Source organism: Neoarius graeffei, chromosome 2 (assembly GCF_027579695.1).
Source record: "Neoarius graeffei isolate fNeoGra1 chromosome 2, fNeoGra1.pri, whole genome shotgun sequence".
In the NCBI taxonomy this organism is placed as follows: Eukaryota; Metazoa; Chordata; class Actinopteri; order Siluriformes; family Ariidae; genus Neoarius; species Neoarius graeffei.
In genome coordinates this window covers 58,801,328-58,824,319 of record NC_083570.1, presented here as the reverse complement: position 1 = coordinate 58,824,319, position 22,992 = coordinate 58,801,328, and the positions used below count along the sequence as shown (strand labels likewise).

Sequence of the window (22,992 nt, the reverse complement as noted above, 5' to 3'; positions counted from 1 at the left end):
TGTAGCTCCCGCCCCGTTCAGTTTCATTTCTGCTCTCTGCCTCTCGCTTTTTACGCAGCTCTGATTTCTCTTAGCTGCACTCTTTACACTATCATTCCTTTCATGCCATCACCTCCTGCAAATTGCTGTTTAGTGTTGGGATTTGCTGTTGTAGCTAAAGCCACATTGCCATCACATCACTGGCATAATTTGATTAAAACAAAATGAATATGAATGTCCCATTGTTAATCAAGTTGTACATGCCCGCACATAACAATCATATGCGTCTAAAGACTTGTAGGCATGAAGTTTTTCGTGGGTGTACACTGAAGTCTGGTCAATAAGGTACGAGTATATATCTGGCCATTGTATACCAGAGAACTTACTAACATCGTCCGTCCACTCTTTAATTAAATACGGATCCGGTAGGCGATGTCCACTTGTTAGAGTTAACTTATTTATGTAGCATTCTCCATCTTGTAACGACAATTGTTTGGCATAATCCGACAGCTCATAATGCCGGTCTATGGGCAGCGCCATTGTTTCTGAGTCCAGGCTGCGCGCGCATCCTGGCAACGGTCGGTTTGTTTACAAACATGCGAAGGGGTCTACAAACCGATGTTTTAGTGCTGATCTATAAGCATTAATTTAATTGAAATGCTCAAGTTAATACTTAAGAAATAAAATCAGTATTCCAAAAATAATAAAAATATTTTCAGTTTCTCAGCTGTTATTAAATGTGGCAAAAGGCCATTTTATATATTTTTATATATATATATATATATATATATATATATATATATATATATATATATATAAATATAAAAAATTGCCCCCCAGAATTTTTAAACTGGTAAAACGCTCTAGTAACCCCCTCCCCCCCCCCCCAAAAAAAAGAAAGTGCTCCAAGAGCACAATATCCCCTGCTGGCAGCTAAATCTATGCTATAAGTGCTTAATAGACCCTCATGAAATTATCAAAGTAAAAGTTTGGTAATCAAGAGCCATAACTGTGGTAAAACGTGACTGAATTGAACGGAACTGCAATATGCGCATTACCGAGAGATAACAAAGAATCCTGTCAAGTTTTGTGAAATTCCTCCAAAAATTGTGAGAGCAATTGATTTCAGAAGGCGAGTACCCTTCCCGGGATGGACAGACGGACATGTATCACCACAACATAATCCTCCTTTGGGCCTTTCGGCCAGCAGGGATTTAAAAAAAAAAAAAAAAAACAGCTGTAAATGATGCCATTCCTAATATAGTTACTTTTACAGATTTCTGTTTTGTCGCATGGGTGATTTTGATTCCATCATGAAATTATACATGTGCAATACAGAACAGGCAGTGCTGTAAAGTATCAAAATCTGCACGTGCACCATAATGGTGTGTGCGTATGGTATTCTGTCTGGGCAGAGGACACAGATCAGGTATTAACAAGGTTTTGTGTGAAGCAGCTGTTTGTGATTTCTCTGCCTTGGGGGAGTAACAGGCCTGAAATCTTATGACAAAATTGTGTTGTCGTACAAAACGGAGCATCCAGTATCTTACAAAGCCCACATCTTTCACAAACGTACAAGGGGTAGAAGAGGACACATTAAACATATACATTTACCTCCTTCGTGATGATGCTCATGTAATCTCGATCAGTCATGCTGGCCAGCTCTAGATGGACAGGCGATTCGTTGCAAACATCAGACATGGCAACCACAAACTGTAGGAGATTAAATTACTTTAAGATCAGACAGACATTAACTTCTCTGAAGAGCTCAGTATTCTGCATTGTGCGCGCGCATTCTGTTTAAGGTCAGCGTTCCAATTCTGGCAGCGATCCATGCCCCGAAAAGAGTTTTGATACAAGGTTATACAGCTTGTAGTGGTTTCCTAATTGGGCATGCTAGCATAAAAAAAATGTTCTAGATATTCACAAGATAGAATTCCGTTGTCTTGAATATCACAGTACGAAATACTGCCAAGGGTATTGTAATCAGTGCGGTTTGTTTGTGCATGCATGCATATACTGTATATCTGTCTGTGTCTGTCTATTAACAATCTAGCATCTAGACGGTTGCACCGATTGACTTCAAAATTTCAAGGTAGGTGGGCAAGATTACCTGATTAAATTTTGGGGTAATCAGGTCAACGTCACCGAAAAGGTCAAGCTTTTGTTCAAAATAACACATTTTTCCATTACAGTTATGTCCATAAATATTTGGACAGAGGCAACATTTTTCTAATTTTGGTTCTGTACATTACCACAATGAATTGTGAACAAAACAATTCAGATGCAGTTGAAGTTCAGACTTTCAGCTTTAATTCAGTGGGTTGAACAAAATGATTGCATACAAATGTGAGGAACCAAAGCATTTTTTAAACACAATCCCTTCATTTCAGGGGCTCAAAAGTAATTGGACAAATTAAATAATTGTAAATAAAATGTTCATTTCTAATACTTGGTTGAAAACCCTTTGTTGGCAATGACTGCCTGAAGTCTTGAACTCATGGACATCACCAGACGCTGTGTTTCCTCCTTTTTAATGCTCTGCCAGGCCTTTACTGCAGCGGTTTTCAGTTGCTGTCTGTTTGTGGGCCTTTCTGTCTGAAGTTTAGTCTTTAACAAGTGAAATGCATGCTCAATTGGGTTGAGATCAGGTGACTGACTTGGCCATTCAAGAATATTCCACTTCTTTGCTTTAATAAACTCCTGGGTTGCTTTGGCTTTAAGTTTTGGGTCATTGTCCATCTGTATTATGAAACGCCGACCAGTCAGTTTGGCTGGATTTGAGCACACAGTATGTCTCTGAATACCTCAGAATTCATCCGGCTGCTTCTGTCCTATGTCACATCATCAATAAACACTAGTGACCCAGTGCCACTGGCAGCCATGCATGCCCAAGCCATCACACTGCCTCCGCCGTGTTTTACAGATGATGTGGTATGCTTTGGATCATGAGCTGTATCACGCCTTCGCCATACTTTTTTCTTGCCATCATTCTGGTAGAGGTTGATCTTGGTTTCATCTGTCCAAAGAATGTTCTTCCAGAACTGTCCTGGCTTTTTTAGATGTTTTTTAGCAAAGTCCAATCTAGCCTTTTTATTCTTGAGGCTTATGAGTGGCTTGCACTGTGCAGTGAACCCTCTGTATTTACTTTCATACAGTCTTCTCTTCATGGTAGATTTGGATATTGATATGCCTACCTCCTGGAGAGTGTTGTTCACTTGGTTGGCTGTTGTGAAGGGGTTTCTCTTCACCATGGAAATTATTCTGCGATCATCCACCACTGTTGTCTTCTGTTGGTGTCCAGGTCTTTTTGCATTGATGAGTTCACCAGTGCTTTCTTTCTTTCTCAGGATGTAACAAACTGTAGATTTTGCCACTCCTAATATTGTAGCAATTTCTCAGATGGGTTTGTTCTGTTTTCGCAGCTTAAGGATGGCTTGTTTCACCTGCATGGAGAGCTCCTTTGACCGCATGTTTTCTTCACAGCAAAATCTTCCAAATGCAAGCACCACACCTCAAATCAACTCCAGGCCTTTTATCTGCTTAATTGAGAATGACATAACGAAGGAATTGCCCACACCTGCCCATGAAATAGCCTTTGAGTCAACTGTCCAATTACTTTTGGTCCCTTTAAAAACAGGGTGGCACATGTTAAGGAGCTGAAACTCCTAAACCCTTCATCCAATTTTAATGTGGATACCCTCAAATGAAAGCTGAAAGTCTGGACTTTATTTCCATGTCCATTATATAACTATAACTTGAATATGTTTCAGTAAACAGGTAAAAAAAACAATTTGTGTCAGTGTCCAAATATATATGGACCTAACTGTATAACTCAAAAATGGTTGCCGATAGATAGACGTTTACTATTATGAGCAAATAAGAACTCCTATATGGCCTTTCATTTGGCACCATGATATTTGACCTTGAGTGACCCTGAAAACTCAAACTCAAGGTCACGGATTTTCAAAGGGCTGTAACTTAAACGGTTGATGGTAGACGGATATTTACCATTATCAACTCGTAGGAAGTGCCATATGGGCTTTCATTTGGCACCATGAGCTTTGACCTTGAACGGTCAAACTGAAGGTCATGGGTTTTCAAAGGGCTATAACTTTAAAATGGTTCATGACAGCCAGATGTTTACCATCAACGTATAAGAAGTCCCATATGGGCTTTCAGTTGCTGCCATGGCTTTGAAATGTCAAACTCAAGGTCATGGATTTTTATAGGACCATAACCTGACAGTTGATGATTGAGAAATATTACCATTATCAACATATAGATATAAAATAAGTGCTGCCGGCAAGGTTTGTTTTGCCTGGCAACACTGGTTACATTTAATATTCATTATGAGTTCTACCTCTTTTTACACACTAGACAGCAGCATCAGAGGTAGCAGCATACGGAACATGAAGTTTGAGAGTGGGAACCTAACTGTCTTGAAGCGTAATTACTTAGGCTAATAGTTCAAACATTCAAGCTAATCAGAAGGGAGAGTTATGGCGCATGTCAAACACAATGCCCATGTGCTAAATCCAGCCTGTCGCTTTGTTTCACTTGGCCTGAAGAACACTAACGCTCAAGATTTTTCCCACGCTATCCAGAATTTACAGCAGATCCATATGGTAGCCATCCGAAGTGCTTTTACCATATGCATGCACTCAACTGAGGTTCTATCGAGGATAGAACCTCATTTGAGGCTCTGACAACCTCATTTGTCTGAAACATGGGTTAAAATAAATAGCATGCTGCGCTTGATGGAAGTCACATTCACATCCAAAATCAATTCAGAAGCGCGTTGTGCTGGTAGTGGCGTAACCAGAAACTAATTTCAGTAAGATGAAGAAATTTACAAAATAAATTATATACAAAATAAACATTGTTTTTCTCATTTGTACAATTAAATGGTTAAGTGTTGTGCATTTCGAGCGGATCAAGACAGCAGTAGGAGCAGTGAGTAAACGTTATTCAGCTTCATCATTTATAGGGTAGTCACACTAGAGGCGGAATGAGCCGGAATGCAGTCAGAATGAAAGTTCTTCGTATATTCCGGGATATTGGAAGTGCATTCTAAAAATTCTGACTGCATTCCAAACATTCGGGCCCATTCTTGTGGCCAGCCCGAATGTTTTGCTCATGCTCAAAACATTCGAGGTGCATTCGAAGAGGAGAAATATCGAACAGCATTCGAAATGTATTCTAACTGCATCCTGACTGCATTCTAAATATTCTTACGGCATTCAAGACATTCTGATTGCATTCAAGGGAAAAATCGAAATGGCAAGCCACTTCAAATCCTGCCAGAACGTCCCAAATGTGCCTCGAATGAGCTGGAATGCACCTCAAGTACATCTCGATTGCTGCCGGAATCTATTTCAATATTAAAATAGTTCAGCTGGAACGCACTTCGAATGCTGTCTGAATATTTCCACTGCTGCTCGAATACATCTCGAATGCAGTTGGAACGTCCCGATTGGCCCTCAAAGGAGTCCGGACGTGATTCAGAACACCACTGAGTCGCATAAAAACGCGGCTAGCTGCTGCTGGAACTTCAGTCTGCATTGAGGAGTCGCCTGCTCAACATCAACCTTTCATACATTGTTTTAAAAAGTTTCCCAAGTTTCTCACATCATGCCGCCAAGGAAGAAAGGAGCCAAGGTCAAGAACTCCATCACTGGCTGCGGCCATGGTCAGGTCTGATACCTTCTGGGTTTTCTCCTCCTAATGTTTCTTCTCCTAGTCTCCTCCACATCTCTTTCAAGCAGGTCTTGCTGGAGGACAGCAATCTGCAGCAAAGCAACATGGTCCAGGGGGAACATGGTCCAGCAAAGCAACATGGTCCATACTCTATGGTGTCTGGGCTGAGACTGATGAAAAGGCTAGATTCGGCAGCGTTTTATACCCTATCGGGGACCATTCCGGTGGCATTCTTGGTACACTCGGGACATTCGTGTTAAGCACATTCGAAGTATTCGAGCTGCATTCTCTTTGAATTCTTAGACGTTTGAAACATATTCGGCGGTTATTCCAAGAGCGTTCTGACTGCATTTGAGGTGAATTCGTACAGCATTCGAGGCACCTTCCAACCCGACTTCGGGTGGTATTCAGGCAGCAATCGAACGGCATTCGAAGTGCATTCTTAATATTCTTACTGCATTCTAACAGCATCTAGGTATTCCTACTGTGTTCCAACTACATTTGAACTGCATTCCAAAGCTAATACACCTGGAATGTCATCTCATCTCATTGTCTCTAGCTGCTTTATCCTGTTCTACAGGGTCGCAGGTGAGCTGGAGCCTATCCCAGCTGACTACGGGCGAAAGGCGGGGTACACCCTGGACAAGTCGCCAGGTCATCACAGGGCTGACACATAGACACAGACAACCATTCACACTCACATTCACACCTACGCTCAATTTAGAGTCACCAGTTAACCTAACCTGCATGTCTTTGGACTGTGGGGGAAACCGGAGCACCCGGAGGAAACCCACGCGGACACGGGGAGAACATGCAAACTCCGCACAGAAAGGCCCTCGCCGGCCATGGGGGTCGAACCCGGACCTTCTTGCTGTGAGGCGACAGCGTTAACCACTACACCACCGTGCCGCCCCACCTGGAATGTGCAAGAATCATTTGAGGCGGGTTCGAAGTGCATTCTAAGTATTCGAACGGCATTCTTACAAAGCTTTAAGAAATGTTGGACAGTTTGAAATTCCCGCCCAAATGTGGCACGAATTTTGAAAAATTTTTCATTCCGGCTGGTTCTGGATGATTCCTGCTAATTCTGAATAAGTGTGACGGGGGCTTTAAGCCACAATATTCCATCAAACAATCTTTCCATATTAATAACTTTCCCATGAAATACACATCACACTGAAAAAGATTAAAATAACATTAAAATAACATTAGTAGTAGGAGAAAATTACACCTTATAAACCCTGATATACTTTTTAAAAAAAAAAAAGTACAATGTATTGATAACATTGCAGTGGTTCAACTTGTCACTACAAAATACATGTATTATAATATTTTATTGTGTCAGTATCATCTGGTGAAGCCTTTATCGTGATACGTCAGGTATTGTGGGTTTAGCGTATTGTCTCATGCCTAGTGCTAGAGGCATTATATACAACCCTGATTCCAAAAAAGTTGGGACGAAGTACAAATTGTAAATAAAAACGGAATGCAATGATGTGGAAGTTTCAAAATTCCATATTTTATTCAGAATAGAACATAGATGACATATCAAATGTTTAAACTGAGAAAATGTATCATTTAAAGAGAAAAATTAGGTGATTTTAAATTTCATGACAACACATCTCAAAAAAGTTGGGACAAGGCCATGTTTACCACTGTGAGACATCTCCTTTTCTCTTTACAGCAGTCTGTAAACGTCTGGGGACTGAGGAGACAAGTTGCTCAAGTTTAGGGATAGGAATGTTAACCCATTCTTGTCTAATGTAGGATTCTAGTTGCTCAACTGTCTTAGGTCTTTTTTGTCGTATCTTCCGTTTTATGATGCGCCAAATGTTTTCTATGGGTGAAAGATCTGGACTGCAGGCTGGCCAGTTCAGTACCCGGACCCTTCTTCTACGCAGCCATGATGCTGTAATTGATGCAGTATGTGGTTTGGCATTGTCATGTTGGAAAATGCAAGGTCTTCCCTGAAAGAGACGTTGTCTGGATGGGAGCATATGTTGCTCTAGAACCTGGATATACCTTTCAGCATTGATGGGGTCTTTCCAGATGTGTAAGCTGCCCATGCCACACGCACTAATGCAACCCCATACCATCAGAGATGCAGGCTTCTGAACTGAGCGCTGATAACAACTTGGGTCGTCCTTCTCCTCTTTAGTCTGAATGACACGGCGTCCCTGATTTCCATAAAGAACTTCACATTTTGATTCGTCTGACCACAGAACAGTTTTCCACTTTGCCACAGTCCATTTTAAATGAGCCTTGGCCCAGAGAAGACGTCTGCGCTGCTGGATCGTGTTTAGATACGGCTTCTTCTTTGAACTACAGAGTTTTAGCTGGCAACGGCGGATGGCACGGTGAATTGTGTTCACAGATAATGTTCTCTGGAAATATTCCTGAGCCCATTTTGTGATTTCCAATACAGAAGCATGCCTGTATGTGATGCAGTGCCGTCTAAGGGCCCGAAGATCACGGACACCCAGTATGGTTTTCCAGCCTTGACCCTTACGCACACAGATTCTTCCAGATTCTCTGAATCTTTTGATGATATTATGCACTGTAGATGATGAGATGTTCAAACTCTTTGCAATTTTACACTGTCGAACTCCTTTCTGATATTGCTCCACTATTTGTTGGCGCAGAATTAGGGGGATTGGTGATCCTCTTCCCATCTTTACTTCTGAGAGCCGCTGCCACTCCAAGATGCTCTTTTTATACCCAGTCATGTTAATGACCTATTGCCAATTGACCTAATGAGTTGCAATTTGGTCCTCCAGCTGTTCCTTTTTTGTACCTTTAACTTTTCCAGCCTCTTATTGCCCCTGTCCCAACTTTTTTGAGATGTGTTGCTGTCATGAAATTTCAAATGAGCCAATATTTGGCATGAAATTTCAAAATGTCTCACTTTCGACATTTGATATGTTGTCTATGTTCTATTGTGAATAGAATATCAGTTTTTGAGATTTGTAAATTATTGCATTCCGTTTTTATTTACAATTTGTACTTTGTCCCAGCTTTTTTGGAATCGGGGCTGTAATATAAACAGGGTATTTTAGTTCAAATGTACAGCACACCTCTTTGAGTCGGTCCTCCCAGAGCTCACGGCCCATTCCCTCCATCATGTGGAGTCCGGACAGCACCACCAGTCCGGGCTGAAACTCCTCCAGACTGGCCACAAAGGTCTCCAAAGTGCTCATCTCCCCATTGGACACATCATGAGAGAAGATGAAGCGATTGGCTTGAGGGGCCTGACTCGATCCCCACTTCTCCCCTAAACATGCGCATGCACACAAAGAGCTGACTTTAGCTTTCAGAGTCCAATTAACAAAACCATCATTATGGTGAGAACACATCATATATATGTTCATAAGCAATTTTAAACTAAACTGTTTTTATAAAACAAAAACACTACTGCATTATCTGTAGGAGACTTCTTGTCATGCATAGAGTGAAAGAGGAATCTATCCTGACCTGCCTTGTACTCAAGGATGAGGTGATACTCATCAGTCTCCTGCAGTGACTGTGGTGGAACTACTATCTGTTCATCCAGGAGTTCATGCAACTTCGGCCCGATAGGACCACACAAAAGAACCTAAGGGAAAACCAATAAACATATGTTTTGCACAATGAGGTATGTCTTACTGCATGAACACGACTTTTTAAACTAAAAAACCTGAGTCACAAACCAGGTATAATAATCAGATGAGGAACTGACAAGCACACTAATGGTAGCAGTTAGCAGAATAAGACACGCTACGCTGTCAATGATTCACTGCTGACCGATAACCCACAGAACTCACCACCAGCTCTGGAAAAGAGGCGAGTTTCTGGCCAATCAGAGCAGCATTTCCTCCCACATACACCTACAGGAGACAAGAAATGGAGAAGCCATTGAATACGAAACAACGTCCATCACCCACAGAGATACAGTCCTCTCAAAAAGGATTTGAACGATAATAGCAATTCTGTTGTCTTTGCTATATACTGAAGACATTCGGGTTGGAGTTCAAAAGATGAATGAGACAACAGATCAGAATTTGAGCTTTCATTTCCTGATTTTTACATGTAGATGGGTTAAACAAGTAGAACCTGTTGCGTTTTGTTTGAACCCACCCATTTTTCAAGTGATCAGAAATACTGGAACACATCGCTCAGGTGTGTCCTGTTAGATTGATTGTTTTAAACAATGGCTCTGAATGTCTAAGCTGCGTTTCACCTGTGAAGACTGCGTTTGTTGTTTAAAATAAACAAAAACAAGCCAACATGAAGACCAGAGAGCTGTCTCTAGGACAAAAAAAAAAAAAGAGGGAAAATTGATTAGAGTCGTTGCAGAAGCATTGGGCATAGCCAATGCAATTAGAAATATCCCGAAAAAGAAGGAAACCACTGATGCACTCACAATCAGACATCAACCAGGCAAAGGAAACTGAGCTCATGATTCGAAACATACAGTGGCGCATCACAAAAACAGCTCAGCGGATCACAGGCACTCCACTTCCATCACTGGAAGAAATCCATCACATCCGGTGCACCCGCAGAGCCTTAAACATTATCAAGGACCCGTGTCCAGGATGGGTTGGACTCTTTACCCCTCTGCCATCTAGAAAGTGCTACAGAACTCTGTACGCCTGCACAACCTGGCTGAGGAATAGTTTTTACCCCATAGTGATCATACTACTGAACTCATAGCACCTCACTCCCCCCCAGACTAATCCACAGGTCTGAACAGCACACCTCCACTCGCTCACTGCTGCTATACTACTGTGCAGTACAGCCCATGGCATTTGACCGGTTCTGTACATTACGTGCTGTACATTACTAGATCAACACTAGTGCAATAACATACTCGTACAATATTCCTCTATGTGCAATACTCATACACTTTATTACATACATAATCTTACTCCTTCGTTTGTACATATTACCTCAACAATTCTGTTTTCTCAATAACTCTGTTCTACCTCAATAGTTTACTGTGTATATTTGTTTGTATTCCTTTTTTATTGAAGTATTTTTATACCTTTTAGGCCATTATTAAAAAATGTTCTGTTTCCGGTCCACCGGTCGGGTGAGTGCCGTTTGTGCGGGTGAAATTTTTTTTTTAACGCCGGTTTTGACATTTTTTTGGGGCTCGTAAATCTAAACTCGAACTTGACATTTACGCATTCCCAGGGCTTTCCACTAAGGCTCATACTGCCTCCGCCGAGTGCGCGCACACACCGCATGTCAGGGCCGCGAATGAGTTACTCTCCCCTGATCAACGAAGTCGGCGGGGAATTTGTGGTTATTATCGGTACAAACAGCGCGAATCACAACTTAAATGAGTGCGGTTCATTCATTCATTCATCATCTCTAGCCGCTTTATCCTTCTACAGGGTCGCAGGCAAGCTGGAGCCTATCCCAGCTGACTACGGGCGAAAGGCGGGGTACACCCTGGACAAGTCGCCAGGTCATCACAGGGCTGACACATAGACACAGACAACCATTCACACCTACGGTCAATTTTACAGTCACCAGTTAACCTAACCTGCATGTCTTTGGACTGTGGGGAAAAGCGGAGCACCCGGAGGAAACCCACGCGGACACGGGGAGAACATGCAAACTCCGCACAGAAAGGCCCTCGCCGGCCCCGGGGCTCGAACCCAGGACCTTCTTGCTGTGAGGCGACAGCGCTAACCACTACACCACCGTGCCGCCCCGAGTGCGGTTCAGTTTGACATTATTGTCAGTCCGTTAGATAAACATTTAATTTTATTAAAATCGAAAATTAATATTTAGAGCCTGTGGACTACAAAAATAATAGTCATTAGAGTAGCCGGCTGGACTTAATTGCATGGCCGCAGCCGGCGCTTGTGGAAAGCCCTGTCGAATCAGCTCTGTGCATGCGCCGTGCAGCACAAAAAAATGGCAGCCACCATGAAGGAAGGGGATCCGGAGTTTTCAAACATTTGCTTAAGTGTGAAATCGCAAAATGGTATTCTAGCGAACAACAAAATAGTAAAGATTCAGAAAAACAAATCATTCAGTGATCATTTTAATAGTGTAATTTCATCCGAACTAGGCCTAACGCTCGATTTAGAACTACAAAAAGTCCGTGTGTCGGACATTTTAAGTACCTTTGTAAAAGTTTTGCAAATGTTGCAGTCAGCATGTAAAATGCTAACTTACAGTTTTTGTACAAGTTTCAGTTGATTAAACTGTCATATTGTATTAAATGTGTCTGCTTTTGTAATAAAAAAGTACTGAAAGAAAAAGCAAACACAGCATTGCAATTTATCATCCATCCATATATAATAAAAAAAAATTAAAAAAAAAAAAATCCCTCCCTCCTGACTGAAAATTTTTTTGCTCACCCAGTGGACAGGAAACGGATTTTTTTTTAAAGGATGGCCTTATAACTAGATAGAACTCGACGCCAACAGCGTCGATGGGGATGCCTCCGCCCGGTTGACTACACGCCTTATTAAGTTGTGATTTGGGGATGGACATTTGACCTCACAGTAATCTTGACCTGGTGAAATTACTTGTATCAGCCTTGGAGATATTGTGTTCACAAGGTTTTCGGACAGACATTTGACCTCAGTGACCTTGACCTTAGACCTTTTGATCTCAAAATCTAATCAGTTCATGTTTGTCCCAAAGCACACGACTGGTGAAAGTTTGGTGAAATTCCTTTCATCTGCCTTTGAGATATTGTGTTCACAAGGTTTGCGGACAGACATTTGACCTCACAGCGACCTTGACCTTAGATTTTGAGATCAAAAGGTCTAATCAGTTCATGTTTGCCCCAAAGCGCACAAATGGTGAAAGTTTGGTGAAATTCCTTTCATTAGCCTTTGACATATCGCGTTCACAAGGTTTCAGGACGGACAGACGGACAACCCGAAAACATAATGCCTCCTGCACCTTACGGTGACGGAGGCATAAAAATACTTTTCTACTTTAGTAAATTTAACTGAGCATCTGCTGGCTTGTTCCAAATGACATCTCACTGTACTTGTGCAGTGACAAAGGCATCTTGTATAAGAACATCAGTGAAGCACAGTGGAGATAGTGTCATGGCTTGGGTTTGCACTGCTGTTTCTGGAACGGGCTCACTAATCTTTATCGATCACGTAACTCATGATGGGAGCAGCAGAATGGATTCAGAAGTCTCCGGAAACATTCTGTGTGCCAATTTACAGAGAAACGCATCCAGTTTAATTGGGAGGAACTTCATCATGCTGCAAGAGAATGATGCAAAACACGCTGCCAACACAGCAAAGGACTTCATCATGGGGGAAAAATAATCTGGAAGACTGGCCAAGTCAATCAGCAGACCTTAACCCAACTGAGCATGCATTTCACCTCAACCCCCAAAACAAACAACAACTGAAAAGCTGCAGTATAAGCCTGGAAGAGCATCACAAAAGAAGAATGCATCAGTTTGGCGAGGTCAGTGTTTCACCAGCTTGATGCAGTGATTGCAAACGAGGGATATTTACTTAAAGACTATCTATTGCAATACTTTTCCTCAGCAAAAAAAATGGATGATCACAGAGACAGAAATATACAGTGGTGCTTGAAAGTTTGTGAACCCTTTAGAATTTTCGATATTTCTGCATAAATATGACCTAAAACATCATCAGATTTTCACACAAGTCCTAAAAGTAGATAAAGAGAACCCAGTTAAACAAATGAGACAAAAATATTATACTTGGTCATTTATTTATTGAGGAAAATGATCCAATATTACATATCTGTGAGTGGCAAAAGTATGTGAACCTTTGCTTTCAGTATCTGGTGTGACCCCCTTGTGCAGCAATAACTGCAACTAAACGTTTCCGGGGGCGGCACGGTGGTGTAGTGGTTAGCGCTGTTGCCTCACAGCAAGAAGGTCCGGGTTCGAGCCCCGTGGCCGGCGAGGGCCTTTCTGTGTGGAGTTTGCACGTTCTCCCCGTGTCCGCGTGGGTTTCCTCCGGGTGCTCCGGTTTCCCCCACAGTCCAAAGACATGCAGGTTAGGTTAACTGGTGACTCTAAATTGACCGTAGGTGTGAATGTGAGTGTGAATGGTTGTCTGTGTGTCAGCCCTGTGATGACCTGGCGACTTGTCCAGGGTGTACCCCGCCTTTCGCCCATAGTCAGCTGGGATAGGCTCCTGCTTGCCTGCGACCCTGTAGAACAGGATAAAGCGGCTACAGATAATGAGATGAGATGAAACGTTTCCGGTAACTGTTGATCAGTCCTGAACACCGGCTTGGAGGAATTTTAGCCCATTCCTCCGTACAGAACAGCTTCAACTCTGGGATGTTGGTGGGTTTCCTCACATGAACTGCTCGCTTCAGGTCCTTCCACAACATTTCGATTGGATTAAGGTCAGGACTTTGACTTGGCCATTCCAAAACATTAACTTTACTCTTCTTTAACCATTCTTTGGTAGAACGACTTAGGGTCATTGTCTTGCTGCATGACCCACTTTCTCTTGAGATTCAGTTCATGGACAGATGTCCTGACATTTTCCTTTAGAATTTGCTGGTATAATTCAGAATTCATTGTTCCATCCATGATGGCAAGCCGTCCTGGCCCAGATGCAGCAAAACAGGCCCAAACCATGATACTACCACCACCATGTTTCACAGACGGGATAAGGTTCTTATGCTGGAATGCAGTGTTTTCCTTTCTCCAAACATAACGCTCATCATTTAATCCAAAAAGTTCTATTTTGGTCTCATCTGTCCACAAAACATTTTTCCAATAGCCTTCTGGCTTGTCCACATGATCTTTAGCAAACTGCAGATGAGCAGCAATGTTCTTTTTGAAGAGCAGTGGCTTTCTCTTTGCAACCCTGCCATGCACACCATTGTTGTTCAATGTTCTCCTGATGGTGGACTCATGAACATTAACATTAGCCAATGTGAGAGAGGCCTTCAGTTGCTTAAAAGTTACCCTGGGGTCCTTTGTGACCTTGCCGACTATTACACGCCTTGCTCTTGGAGTGATCTTTGTTGGTCGACCACTCCTGGGGAGGGTAACAATGGCCTTAAATTTCCTCCATTTGTACACAGTCTGTCGACTGTGGATTGGTGGAGTCCAAACTCTTTAGAGATGGTTTTGTAACCTTTTCCAGCCTGATGAGCATCAACAACGCTTTTTCTGAGGTCCTCAGAAATCTCCTTTGTTCGTGCCATGATACACTTCCACAAACATGTGTTGTGAAGATCAGACTTTGATAGATCCCTGTTCTTTAAATAAAACAGGGTGCCCACTCACACCTGATTGTCATCCCATTGATTGAAAACACCTGACTCTAATTTCACCTTCAAATTAACTGCTAATCCTAGAGGTTCACATACTTTTGCCACTCACAGATATGTAATATTGGATCATTTTCCTCAATAAATAAATGACCAAGTATAATATTTTTGTGTCATTTGTTTAACTGGGTTCTCTTTATCTACTTTTAGGACTTGTGTGAAAATCTGATGTTTTAGGTCATATTTATGCGGAAATATAGAAAATTCTAAAGGGTTTGCAAATTTTCAAGCACCACTGTATCTTTCATTTCAAACCCAAATTTCTTCACCGTATAGCAAAAACAAAAGAATTGGCCTTGTCGGTCCAATAATTTTGGAGGGGGCTGTATCTTATTACCCATGACCAGAATGCACTGTGAATAACTGATTCAAACCTTCCAAGCTGAAGAGGTCATGAGTGAGCCAAAACACAAATGCATATGGAGTAATGCAAGCGCAAGTCTGACTCAAGCCGGCTGCTGAAAATATTAATTACTGTCAATGAAGCAGAATTAAATCTGACACAGAAACTTAATCCTCCCTGGAGTCGGCCTTCGTTCAATATTTAAACTGTCAGCTCTTGTGAGGGAGCACTTTCTTACAGGTCCCAAACATGTTTAATATGTGTATATGTACTGGGTTCAGCTACACATAGAGTATACAAGCAGGATGCTTGGGGTTTTTTGCACTATCAAGCCTTACGTGAATCGATTCGCAGTAATCCTTGTTGACTCTATGGTAAGAGTAAAAAAGTTATCACCATTCAGAAGCAAAACAAAGGCCAGTCATTACACAACTGTAGTACAGTCATAGCTGATAAATAGCTGTTTCTCTGTAAACCTTATTGCTACGCTTACGTTTTACTGCTGATCCGTTATGAAACCTGGTATGACTGTACTGTTATTTGACACTTAGCCCATGTTTACATTAGACCGTATCAGCGGATCATCAGATTAACGTTTTTAAAACGATTAGCGTGCACACAGCAACACCAATACACGATTTGCGTGCACACAGCAACGCCAATACACGGATACGCTCGGCTCCGCAGGCATCCTGCGCTCCAAATCACTCCGCCCTGAACAGCGAGTGCCCTCTGGAGGGTGCGCACTCCGGCCCTGCGCAGCTCACACAGCGCGCGAGTGAAGTGCACAAGCTGTGATTCGGGACTGAGCCGCTGTGTGTGTGATCCCAGCGCATATCACTTACCACTTGCAAGTGGAAGGATGGCAAGCCTAAAGACAATCATAACTACACAATGGGCAGTATTTGCATCAGTATTTGCAGTATTTTCATACTTTTATACTCTTTAATGAAAGGTGATACAAGGCGGAAGTCCGCGCCGTTTTTCAGCAGTCGCGTCACATGACCAACGCCAGCGAATCAGGAAGGTGGATGTCACAGTGACGTTGTCCAATGAGACGCCAGCTAGAACTCAGCACAGCGTATCCGCGTATTCTCAATGTTTACACAGCACCGGAGCTGACACGATCTGGATTGAATACGTGGACCCTGGCGGATTCCCGTTTCCCGGCGGTTTAATGTAAATGGACAGTGCATCCGCGAAGAAAACGAGACAGATACGGTCTAATGTAAACGTAGCATTAGACAGGTCAGACGTTTTTGCACTGCAGCATAGTTCTCCTCACATTTTGGCAGCTATTAATAAAAAAAAATCTGTTCAGATCTCTTAAAATACCTGGGTAGTTCTTCGGTAATGGAATTACATTCACAGCAAAACGTGGTAACTTTTTAAGTTGCAGTACTCAAGATAATGGCATTAAATAAAATTCACACACTGTATGGGGCATCTTTTGCCCCTAAAAAAAGCATAGCCAATTTTTCTCTGAACGCAGAATCTTTTATGAGGAAAGAAAAGTCAGGAACGGAATTACATCAGGAAAAAAAAAAAAACTTTCATTTCTTAAAATTCAAACTAAGATTTCTCTGAAGCAACATTGCATAATTGGGGTGATTTTTAAATATGGTTTTCAGTACATTTTACCTTGGATTCCTTACTTTAGCAACATCACTGAGCTGACAAGTTACGGTAGTCTTAATAATTTCCTCATTTTGGCCTGTCTGCTGAAAAATTGCCCACGTCTCTGTGGTGTCACAGGTCCCAGAAGATTGAAACAAATGATCCAATCAATTAGGACAAAAAAAAGTGGCTTCATTTATTTGCAATTTATGTTCCAGGTCAGCCAGTTTCTGCTCGCCTCTGCTAAAATCACTGGCTACATAACAACAAAACCTCAACCCAAAAGCCGACACACTGTACCTGAGCACCAGGATATTCAGCAGCGGCTCTTGCGATCTGTTGGAAGACTTCTTTATCTGCGAAGAAACGTTCTGCAGCTGCTCCTCTTTCCATGTAGTGAATGAAGGTCTCTTTTAGGTCCTCTTTGGAGTGCAACACATCATGGTCATGTCCAGACCCTGGGTCAAGAGCCAACGCCTGGAGCAAATTGACACCTGACACCACGACGTCAATACAGGCATTTACCCTGAGGAAGGAAACCAGAGATCGAGGCTGAGCTGCTGTTCTGAAACGAGTCAAAATGTTTTGACTCTTTTCAGTTACTTGAGTCATTTGGCTCAGTTTAGCTAAATGCAACAGCAAACGCAGCTTACACAATTAAAGGATGTTGGTTTAAAAAAACCAAAAAAAACCCCAAACCACATGACCGATACATGTATAACATAAAGCAAACTAGAGTTTCTGTTTGATCACTATGTTACGGATCTGTTTGGAAATGGAGTGCGGTGGTTTGTACTTTTTTGATGAATACAGGGTCTCCCTCCCCCCAGATTCTGAAAAATATTCTCCAATTTTTCCTTGAAAAATCAAGCCGAAGAAGTATTCTTCACTTTGTCTGTATTTTTTCTTAGTTACTGACTTATCAAAGTGGACTTAATACAGGTTTATACTAACCAAACTGGCATAATTCAAACATTTGTACAGATACAGCTAGGCCTTTCCATTACATATAAAATTTGGGCTCCACTCCAGCCTCTAATAAGAAAGACTTGATTTTGGGCGCCCTGTGCATCATCAAGCTAAAATAAACCTCTGTAGTTTGAGCTTACTGAAGGTTATTTTAGCATGAAATTATTCAAAAGATGTATTCGGACTCCCTTTAGCCTTTACTTCAAAACACAACTTGATTTACAATTGAACAGAGTTGAGAAGAATCTTGGAACAACCAACAGTGAAGGAATCCGATTTTCCCATTGATTGATGAACCAAACGCAGAATGATACTGTTTTACATCATACATTCGCCACGGGAACGCAACACACCACACTGCCTGAAACAAAGCGCTTCAGTTGCTTGCCAGCCAACAGCACTTTTTTTTTTATTCTAAAAAGACCCCTGCATTACTGACGCCATCCGATGTGCTCGGGGACAGTCGGGGCTCCGAGTGTGCCAGCCCCCGGGGCTGTTTCCACCCTGAAATCACCTTCAGTGCTTGAAGAAGCCCGCCAAAAAAACATCAGCTTAGACTGCGCCATCGTTCGGTTCACGCAGAGATAATTACACCACCACACCAGGCCGATTAAGACGCACGTCGATTGGTCAAAAGCTTGGCGCTCATTTGGTCATTATGTGTCGTCAGATTTTACTGGGTCACAAGCCCGTGCTCATTGTTTACACTCTGGCTTTTCTAGAAAGGGATTTCTAAAAGAGACGACTTATGATAATGATGACAAATACATTTATCACCGTGACGACTGCTAGTAATTTTCTCTTCATCACTGATGGATTATGTTCGTCAATGACGAGTGCCAGCAGGAACCCTGAAATAAATCCATATAAGGTTACTAACCGTTCTACTGCTGCCAGAGTCAGTCAGTGTAACTGTGGTTAATTGTGAAGCCCATCAGCAGAAACGATACAAACGGAAGTGGCAATGACATACAAATTCCCCTTAGTGACTCGTTCACTAAAAAGACAGAATCTTTCGTGAAATAAATGTATCTAGTTTCTACATCACTTCCAATGATTCCTCAAAAAGACTCCAAGACTGTCATATTCCAAAGGCAACATTCTGTGTGCAGCCACTTAAAGTTTTAATCCATGTTTTCTATCAAACAATGACTTTCTTTTTCCATATGAATGATATACAGTATGATATATAACAGTACATGTTCACTAAACGTTGTTGGATCCATCCAATATACCACTTTTTTTTTTTTAAACAGCAGTTTACTTTTTCGTGATTTTTCACCTCATATCAGTCATTCTGCGCTGGTGTTCCTACTGTTAGTTTACTTCCAGTTGTGATGGTTTTACTGAGATAGTGACAACGTATATAAAAAAAAAAAACCACCCATTTGATCACTGTTCATGTCTTCTCACTAAAAATAAAACTGTAGAGAACATGCTTGTGCATTTAAATAAAAAAAAAAAAAATGTAGTGCATCACTGTCTTGTGAAAACATTTTGCTCTTCATGATTCCTGATCCCAAAGTGGTGTAGTGGTTAGCACTGTCGCCTCACAGCAAGGTGGTCCTGGGTTCGAGCCCCGTGGCCAACAAGGGCCTTTCTGTGCGGAGTTTGCATGTTCTCCCCGTGTCTGCGTGGGTTTCCTCCAGGTGCTCCGGTTTCCCCCACAGTCCAAAGACATGCAGGTTAGGTTAACTGGTGACTCTAAATTGAGCGTAGGTGTGAATGTGAGTGTGAATGGTTGTCTGTGTCTATGTGGCAGCCCTGTGATGGCCTGGCGACTTGTCCAGGGTGTACCCCGCCTTTCACCCGTAGTCAGCTGGGATAGGCTCCAGCTTGCCTGCGACCCTGTAGAACAGGATAAGCAGCTACCGATAGCGGATGGATGGACGGACAACATCCGAGCATGTCAATTAAAGTAGGTTATGTTTATGATGATAATTAAAATCTACTTATTTATTCAGGTCACAGAGACTCACTCACCCAACCGCTATTCGACCCCATTGTCTTGCAGGTACAGTGATGAGGGCGTCCCAGGCACGGGAGATGGTTTCTTCCAGGTTTGCAGTACTATGTTCATGCTGCGAGGAGAATAATGACTGGGTGATGAGATGTAAAGCCTGCTCCTGAAGCTTGGGGTTTGTGTGATAGAGGTAACCTAGTGCAAGGGCCAGCAACGCCACTAGAGCAGCCTTCCTCCACATGGTTCAAGCGAAGGGTCTGGAACATAACCAGCCAAACACAGAAACAAATCGCAACAGGAGTATTTGTATAGACTTTCTTGTATAATTGAATACATGAAGGGGAGGGGAATGTTATTTGTCACAGGTTCATTGTTCACTCACTGGAAGTAACTTTAAACTACCAAATATTTCTGTGTAAGGAAATGGATTTATTAACTGTTCATCAACCTAGTAATTGAAAGTAACTTGAAACCAACAGTTAAAGAAACTCAGGTGGTGTTTACATTAGACCGTATCTGCGGATCATCAGATTAATGTTTTTAAAACGATTCGCGTGCACACAGGAACGCCAATACACGGATACGCTCGGCTCCGCAGGCATCCTGCGCTCCAAATCACTCCGCCCTGAACAGCGAGTGCCCTCTGGAGGGTGCGCACTCCGGCCCTGCGCAGCTCACAGAGCGCGCGAGTATAGCGCACGAGCAGTGATTCGGGACAAATAGCAGGAAGTGAAAGTCCACGCCGTTTTTCAGCAGTCGCGTCACATGACCAACGTGGCATGACCAACGCCAGCGAATCAGGAAGGTGGATGTCACAGTGACGTTGTCCAATGACGACGTCAGCTAGAGCTCAGCACAGCGTATCCTCGTTTCTCATTGTTTACACAGCACCGGATCAGATACGTAATGGATTGAATACGTGGGCCCCGGCGGATTCAAGTTGTTCCGCCTGTGGAGTCGTTTCCCGGCGTTTTAATGTGAACGGACAGTGCATCCGCGACGAAAATGAGACGGATACGGTCTAATGTAAACACCACCTCATACAGCTGAAAAATGGTGGAGTATGTTTCAATGAGTGGTTAAAAGCTATTATTAAAAAAAAAAAACCACAACCTTACAAGTTGTTCAACATCATTCTGACCCAATACCTATCTTTATGTTAAGTGTTTGAAGCTAGTTTGCTAAATACACTACCGTTCAAAAGTTTGGGGTCACCCAGACAATTGTGTTTTCCATGAAAAGTCACACTTTTATTCACCACCATAAGTTGTAAAATGGGCGGCACGGTGGTGTAGTGGTTAGCGCTGTCTCCTCACAGCAAGAAGGTCCGGGTTCGAGCCCCGTGGCCGACGAGGGCCTTTCTGTGTGGAGTTTGCATGTTCTCCCCGTGTCCGCGTGGGTTTCCTCCGGGTGCTCCGGTTTCCCCCACAGTCCAAAGACATGCAGGTTAGGTTAACTGGTGACTCTAAATTGACCGTAGGTGTGAATGTGAGTGTGAATGGTTGTCTGTGTCTATGTGGGCAATTCCATGTAAATGTCAACCTCACAGGAGATCCCAAATTTCAAACTAAACAAAATAAATAAATAAATAAATAAATAAATATTTTGATCACCTAATATGTCACTGTCAGTCTTTCTTTCTTATAATGTAAACCCCAAGCTAAAATCAACTTTGATCATGTACAATTCTATATTATTGCCACAAGCCACAGAAATGTATGCTAAAATCCACAAAACAGCAAAACAATAGCCATCCTAAATATTATTTAAGAACTTTGATAGTTTTAGCTGATATTTAGAGTTTTTCAAAGGGTTATGGTGGTTAAATTGCTGATTTTCTAAACATATGCCATGTCTATTTCAGACGCGTCACATCCATAACGGAATTTCGTCACATCCATAACGCTGACTTTTCCTTCCGAAACTCTGCATGAAATACAAAATATTTTAAACAAAGATTTTTTAATATTCACCTTGGACCCCTCTATCAAATGGATATCTCCATTTCGACATTAGGTTTACAATTTCACAGAGTTTGATAAAAATGTACAGTCACCCAAGAAAAGTGATACTTTTTCTGTCACATCCATAACGCATCTTTTATTGGCATTTTCTGGCCAATGAGATGAGAAGTTATAAAATGAATAGAAAGACATTTTTCTGGCCATTTTGAGCATTTAATCGACCCCACAAATGTGATGCTCCAGAAACTCAATCTGCTGAAAGGAAGGTCAGTTTTATAGCTTCTCTAAAGAGCTCAACTGTTTTCAGCTGTGCTAACATGATTGTACAAGGGTTTTCTAATCCTCCATTAGCCTTCTGAGGCAATGAGCAAACACATTGTACCATTAGAACACTGGAGTGAGAGTTGCTGGAAATGGGCCTCTATACACCTATGGAGATATTGCACCAAAAACCAGCAGCTAGAATAGTCATTTACCCCATTAGCAATGTATAGAGTGCATTTCTGATTAGTTTAAAGTGATCTTCATTGAAAAGAACAGTGCTTTTCTTTCAAAAATAAGGACATTTCAAAGTGACCCCAAACTTTTGAACGGTAGTGTATCAAATGTTTAAACTGTACAGTATAACCATGACCTCCCTGCATATCAAGTTTTCCCTAAAGAATAAACAAGCAGGCTAGCTGCCTCCCAGCACTAATACACTCACCGAGCTAGCGTTAGCTTGATGTTTGGATAGCTAGCTAACAATAAAATAGCAATAAAGTACAATATCCAAGAAGGTTTTGTTTTCTTTCTGTGAAATGTATAAATACAGTCCACACTGACCTGAGAGATGAGTATGAAAGCCAGGGTTGTGAATGAAGCTGGCTGCTGAATGAGCTCCGGCGCCACGTCGGAAACGTAGAAAGACTCGGCGACTTTAGTGTTTCTGCGTAGCGAGACGTGGTTACAAACAGAGATACGCAATTTCCTCTCATTCCCCGCCGTACTGCAGGTTGCTGAATCGCATCATCGCCTTATAGGAAGTAAACTATAATGTCTAAACTCAAACCGAAATTGGCGGTGCAGCAGTTTAACTGGAAAACTAATCCCAGTAACCCCTCAGTACACATGCACGTTATTTAAATGATTTATTTCTGAACCTTCTACCAACACAACATATA

At 42.1% G+C, this 22,992-nt stretch overlaps 1 protein-coding gene across 2 annotated transcripts in view; it reads right to left on the bottom strand.

Moving 5' to 3' along the window:
- Positions 1 to 22,744, bottom strand: part of adpgk (ADP-dependent glucokinase) — a 28,048-nt gene extending 5,304 nt beyond the window's left edge. For both annotated transcript variants that reach the window (XM_060914554.1, XM_060914555.1), the window contains exons 1-7: positions 22,655 to 22,744; positions 19,886 to 20,122; positions 17,234 to 17,459; positions 9,480 to 9,542; positions 9,151 to 9,271; positions 8,754 to 8,950; positions 1,594 to 1,692 (exon numbers count right to left, since the gene is read on the bottom strand). In XM_060914554.1, coding sequence (XP_060770537.1) covers positions 1,594 to 1,692; positions 8,754 to 8,950; positions 9,151 to 9,271; positions 9,480 to 9,542; positions 17,234 to 17,459; positions 19,886 to 20,106 — 927 coding nt within the window. In that variant the 5' untranslated portion in view covers positions 20,107 to 20,122; positions 22,655 to 22,744. The remainder of the gene's footprint in view (positions 1 to 1,593; positions 1,693 to 8,753; positions 8,951 to 9,150; positions 9,272 to 9,479; positions 9,543 to 17,233; positions 17,460 to 19,885; positions 20,123 to 22,654) is intronic.
- Positions 22,745 to 22,992: the final 248 nt, after the last annotated feature.